The sequence below is a fragment of the Triticum urartu genome, chromosome 3 (genome assembly GCF_003073215.2).
Source record: "Triticum urartu cultivar G1812 chromosome 3, Tu2.1, whole genome shotgun sequence".
Classification (NCBI taxonomy): domain Eukaryota; kingdom Viridiplantae; phylum Streptophyta; class Magnoliopsida; order Poales; family Poaceae; genus Triticum; species Triticum urartu.
The window spans coordinates 503,708,776-503,715,229 of record NC_053024.1 but is presented as its reverse complement, the minus strand read 5'-3'; the positions used below and the strand labels follow the sequence as shown (position 1 = coordinate 503,715,229).

At 41.8% G+C, this 6,454-nt stretch overlaps 1 protein-coding gene across 1 annotated transcript; it reads right to left on the bottom strand.

The window, feature by feature from the left end:
• Positions 1-2,305: 2,305 nt before the first annotated feature.
• On the bottom strand, positions 2,306-5,829 carry LOC125548560 (polycomb group protein FIE1-like). The gene is made up of 10 exons (XM_048712130.1): positions 5,606-5,829; positions 4,533-4,905; positions 4,383-4,448; positions 4,172-4,294; positions 3,626-3,706; positions 3,456-3,548; positions 2,953-3,028; positions 2,788-2,867; positions 2,619-2,690; positions 2,306-2,401 (listed from the first exon to the last, which is right to left on the bottom strand). Exons 1-10 carry the CDS (start codon positions 5,620-5,622, stop codon positions 2,321-2,323), a joined length of 1,062 nt encoding a protein of 353 aa, XP_048568087.1. The 5' UTR covers positions 5,623-5,829; the 3' UTR covers positions 2,306-2,320.
• Positions 5,830-6,454: the final 625 nt, after the last annotated feature.

Sequence of the window (6,454 nt, the reverse complement as noted above, 5' to 3'; positions counted from 1 at the left end):
CAAAGTGTTTTGTTTGGGTATGTGTTACGCCAGCAACAGCAGGTTAGGCAACTCAATGAGAATGCACAACAAACTAGTAGCAACGAGGATTTAAGTTTAGTTCCCACATTCGGCACATGGTAGAGCAAACGTAATGAACTGAAACATCCGGCAAATCATCGAATTAACAACATCCTAACTTACAACATTATAAGCTCATAAACCCCAGCTTTTCGACTAAGTAAGGCTGATGGGTACCATTGACTAAGTAAGCACACAACAACCCCCCAATTCAAGCTCAAACTGGCTGGCATTGCCATGGGGCCGCACGGCACGGTGGTTTTCGGTTGCTTCAATTTTTCGCAGCTTCATGTTCCACTTCGTCCCAGCGGTATATGCTGCCATCCTTGCTGCAGGCAACGATCGTGCTGAAGAATGGAAGAAAAGAAGAAGAGTGACACACAATTCTCATGCGCCAACACCAAAACCAGACTTGAAAGAAGAAAAACTATGATGGATGCACATAGCACGCATGAGAGGCTATATCCATAAAAGTACAGGATCAGAGGTGGCGAACGGAACATGGTGATGTACCTTCCATCAAACGACACTGCTGTCTGCCTTATTGTAATTTTGCATTGCGGACTACTCAGCCTGGAAATTATCAGTGTGTACATGCAGGAACATACAAGTTAATAGCTAGCACCACCACAACATGCAGGGGAGGAGAAACTGGGAATAGCTGAACTTGCTTGGTTAAACTTACATGGTAATTAGCTCAGGAGGGCACGTCTGCACATCCCACACATAGATTTTGCCTTCACGGTTGCCTGTTTACGAGCAAACGATTAACCACAAGAGTTATACATTTTGAATTTCATCTAACCCTGATCAGGTGCATGTAGATGAGTTCGTTTACGAGCAAACGATTAGCCACAGGCATGTTTTCTACAAATATCAGTTTTTCACGTGTATAAGTACGGCCATCCTCAGAAACTTGTTGACAATCACATAAGTACAATACATAAATATGTCCGCAGATAATAATTTCAATATAAAGTGTTACCTATTGCTAATTGATTGAAGTGAAAATCACATGAAAATTTGATAAACCAAATGTCACAATCGGGCACAGGGTACTTCTGAAGAACATCAATGCTATCTCCCTAATAATAAACATTGATTGAGTCTCCGGGTTCACCGTCACGGTAGTTTTCCATTAAAGCCCTTGTGTTTTTCGGTTCTGAAACCCGCAGTCCAGCAAATAAGAAAAAAATTGTTTTGCACTGCTGCTTCGTGGCGAGTCCGCGGCCCGCCGAGACCCAGGTCAGGCCCTGGGAAACCCATCCAGGCCCAAGCCAATCCGAGCCGCGCCTGTACGCAACCGCTTCCCCGAGCTCCCTCCTACGCCCGACCGCACCAGCCACACCTCCTCCACCTCGCCTCACCACCGGCGAGGGATTGAAACAATAAGGAAGAAAAGAGAGGGATTTCGGGTGTGACAAAGAAAAATAAGAAACAAAAGAATAAATAAGGAATAAAATGAGGAAGGATATAAAATGAAAGAATGAAACCCGTAAAAATAGAAGGAAACAATAAATAAAAAGAAAGGGGAATTAAGTTGAGAGAAGGAAAGCTTCCATGCGCAAGACGAGGGACAGACTCGAGAACAAGACATCTGGACACATAAAAATTAGAGAAGAGGAAGAATATATAAAAACATGTTCTTCATGGACGCATTTTGAGTTGTTTAGAAAAACATTCGTACAAGTTTTTTTATGGAACATGCATACAAGTTGAGCTTACGTGAGCACTTAAAAAATTAGATGCCTTTGCACTAGAAAAAGAAACTTAGATCGTGGTCAATCAAGATTTTGTGTTGTTCAAAAAAATTAATGGGCTGCACTAACACACGATTTACACAACATCACCCAGGGAGGACATGACAATAGCAAGCAATCGGATCATCATCACATGCGCAGCCGGTCTCACACATTAAGTGGCGTGGGAGATCTTTGGACAACACTTCTAATATTTATTTTGTTACTCGTGCGGTAGTGTGGAGGATTTCAAGGAGCTTGTTTATGTCGTCATGTCTGGTGATAGGTCATGGGGAAAGGGGTAGGAGGAGGAAGTATTGAGCCATTGCGTTAGTGAAGTGACATTTTTTGTCTCCCGTTGCAATGCACGGGCATTTGTGTGCTAGTCCTGCATATGGAATGAAGAATCACTTCAGATGAAGGCACATAGTATGGCCGGCATCATTTTTATAAACAAAGGAGCACAACCAGAACTAGTTTGGATCAGTACAAAAGTATAATTTGTTAAGCCCTATAGTTCTTTAAAAGTAAAACTGCATCACCTCGCCGTGACCCTGCTCTTTTGTTTTTGGCTCCCACAGAACAATTTCATTTTCGACACTCTGCAAGTTCAAGGCGAAGCAGATCAGATGTTCTCATCCTTCAGGAAATAATTAAACCAGCATTGAGAAACAGGTGGCAGCACTAATCTTTGATATAAAAAGAGACTGTAAAGTATGATATTACAGGTTTCAGGTATAGTCTGAAATTTTGCACCAGTAAGCATTCTAGCACTGTGTTCACACTAATTCGTCTCTCCTACAAAAATGAGCAATTTACCTTCGACAGGATGAAGTCACCAAGCCACCTAGTACAGTCAACATAGTTAGAATGCACCACGCAAGTCATAAGCTGAAAGGGGATAGATCAGCACGATGCTGAGAGGGTTAAGAACAATACTAAAAGTTTGCATAATAACAGGTTCAAAGATGAGAGATACTTAACATACCGGAAATTGGACAACTTTTGTTGGAAATTTTGATGGAAGGTCAGTCCATGTAAAGGATTTCTTCACGTATGGCGAAAATTCTATGACAACATTAACAAAACATGTCAGTGATCAGCAGTAATAAAATGTAAATAGGAAGCAAGATCGATGAAATGGTTCTCTAACCTTTCATTGACCATATTTTAACTGTATTATCCATGCCACAACTGGCAATTCGGTGCACATCAGAAGGGTGGAAGTCCTGATATGACGGAAGTATGAATGAAAGGACAGTTAGTGCCGAGATAACATGTTTTATTTTTCAGTGATACTAACTAAAATTTGATCCCCTCAATAATGCCAGTAGCTGGAAGACATGTTTTAACTATATTTAGAGTGTGTTCGGATTTAGTCCAAGCTATCCTTGACAAATATTTGGCTAGCTATAATTTGGGTGAAGATTTTGCTAGCCCATAATTTGTCCAACATTGGTAAGAAAACTGAACTAGGGTGGCCAAACGAGCATTGGCATGCCAGAAAATTGGCCATGATCCTAACAATGACCAAGTTTTTGATTATGAACAAAATATTGGTAGGGTAGCTTTTGGACACAATCCAAACATATCTTCGGGCAGTGAAGTGAGTGGTAATATAAAACAATGTCACTATAGGAGGTAGGTGTAACTTACAACACTCAATACATCATGACGGTGACCTCCTCCTCCAGCAAAAATCAAGATGCAGATCCCTGTATGGACATTCCATAGCCTAACAGACTCGTCCTATAAGGCCATATAAACTGCGTCAGAAAGGTAAAAGGCATAGGTATATCCAGCATCACACCAGGTTATCTGCCAACCTTGCTTGCAGAAATGAAGAGCGAAGGATTCAATGGTTGAGTTCTGATCTCATTTATTGAACCACCATGGCCAATAAAACTCTGCATGATTTGTAAGACGAAATAAGAAACGTACTCCACGTTCGTAATCATTAGTTTAGGATATTGAATCATCATATATATGCCCAATTTCATTACTACCTCAGAAGAATAGATCTGCTAGGTTGTATCCATCCGTCCTAAAATAAGTGTCTCAACTTTGTAAAGTTGAGACACTTATTTTGGGATGGAGGGAGTACATGTTTTCACCATGCTAGACATACTAAAGTATTTGACATCTACAATCTCTTTCGGAGAAAAATAAGCTACTGCATAGCAGAAACACAACTTTTCCTAAAATTCCAAATCATCATCTCGAATGACAATACAGGGAAACCAACAATTATCAAATAAGTAACTGTTTTCAGAAAGGACATCAAATAAGCAGCTGAATAGTAGATTGATGCAAGTGAAACTTCATCCATCTTGGCCACAATAACGAAGTAGAAAACTCTGGCACTATTATACCTTAAACAACTTCCCGGTGGCACAGTTGATGACCCGAATGACCATATTGGTTCCTGCTGCCACTAGCAGTGGTGTGCTGCGAAGGTCAGAAACCCAGCTCAGAGTGTAGAATGACTGAGCATCCTGAGATAAGATGCAGACCTCATCAGCCTCAGAGAAAGTACAACTAATATAATAAACTGAAGATTCTAGAGATTGTAATGGAGCTTACGTCCGCATCAATGTATGCTTGCAGAACAGCCAAGTTACCGTCGGGGAGGCCACGGTACGTCGTCACCTGCAAGATCAACACGATTAAGAACATTCCCAAATCTAAAGACAGAGCAAAGATCGAGCGAGCGGGCAACCACAAAAGGCTTACACGATTGCCGCCGGCGGTGGCGAAGACGTCGTAGTAGCGGGCGTCGATGAAGTTGAAGCTGATGGCGTAGAGCGGATGCATGCCCTCAGTGTGCTTGCTGCAGAGCTTGAACTCCCGGCTCCCGCTGGGCACCAGCGACCCCACCGCCGCATCGCACCCTAAACCCTGCACCGGGCGCAGGCTCGCCATGGGCGCCGGGAGAGGCTGGGGCTCTGGCGCCTCCTCCTCCTCCACCGCCGCCTTCCCCTTCCCCTTCCCCCTACCCTTCCTCTCGGCCAGCGCTTTCGTGGCAGCGGCGGCGGTGGCTTGGGCGGGTGGGATGGGGCGGCGCTGTGACCTCCGGCGCGTGTCGACCTCAGGCGTTGTCGTCGCGCTTCAGAGTTGAGAGATTTGGGGTTTAAGCACCGCGCAGAAATCAGATTTACATTTTCTTCTTGTGAAAATCAAATTAGGAAAGAATCAAGTGGATATTACAAAACTTTGCTGTATCAATAAAAGCAATTAATCGGGCATCTGCAGTTTACACTTGGATTTACATCTTCCATTTTTGAGCAAACCTTTAACGCAGTACAGTAATTGGGTTGTTGGGATATGGCTGGTTATGGGTTTTCAAATTGCAAAAGGACACGAGTATATCAATAGCAAAATTTAATTATATACGTACAGGTTACAACTGGATTTGTAACTGTAACTCAGATGGGGCTACTGCATTCTGCAACCGGATTTACATCCATTCGCAGCAAAAAAAAGATTTACATCCAAATCTTTCTTTTTCACAGAACTGAACAATTGTTCAACAAGTTGATATACCTGGATTTTGCTTCAACTTCACTTAAAAAGTTGAGTAAACAAATTTCCCACTGTGAGGAAAATCACTCATACTAAAGAAAAAATGTTTTTTGAAAATAACCTAATAAACTAAAACTATTTGTGTTATCAATGACAAATAAACCACATACCATAACAGATTGAGGACCAAAGGAACTATATAACATAGATCTGAAAAAAAAATTTACTTTGATTTAGTAAGAAAAAAAAGTTTGGAGTAAAAATATTTTTCGTGTACCACTTACTTGCCATTGGACCCCATCAGCGCGTCTCATTGTCGGGGTGCTCATGCCGTAGCAAGTAGTTGGACTAAGGGGCCTTGATAAGATGCCTAAGGTGTAGTTGTGTGGGGTTTTCTAGATAGTTGTCTAGACAACGACACTAAACATGTATAGTATGTTTGACATGCTTTGCCGGATATGGAAGAAAGCGCCGATTTTTCTTCAGGAGTCTCAGATCCACATGTGCGGCTGTAACCACAAAGAAAAGATGGTCAGAATTGAATAAGGCAATGAGATGTCATTTCGATGAACCGGTAAGTGTTAAGGTGCGATAACAACAAGACAACTGGAGAAGAGGAACACGACGAAGATAATGGATACCAGCAGTGAAGGATGTCGATGGCGGCGGCGGCGGGGGCTGGGATGAATTGTATGTTCTGGTGTATGTTCGGGTTTATATAACTGAAATTTAGGGTTTCAAAACTAGTTGATCAAAATGTGTTCATGGGCCTGTTGTTTTCACGGGCCTACCCGTTACTTGGGCCCGACACCTTACAGAATGTTCGTGGAATGAACCCATAGATTTTTCATCATCTATAAAGGTCATTTCGATAAATAAAAACTAGATTAAACTCCCATTGATTGCACTACACTAATTTCATAAGGATTATTCGAGTAGCTAGATCTCCAAAAATACTCGTTAAACTCTAGTGTGCATGTAGTCCCTACATTGAAGTTATTCAGTACTTTTTGTATTTGTAGTTCATGTATATAGATGCAATGTACTATTAATCAACATAATTGATTTGTGTATGGCTTTGTGGTAGCACAAATCCTGCTTTAGACCTCCCTTTTCCAAACTGTTGATAAACT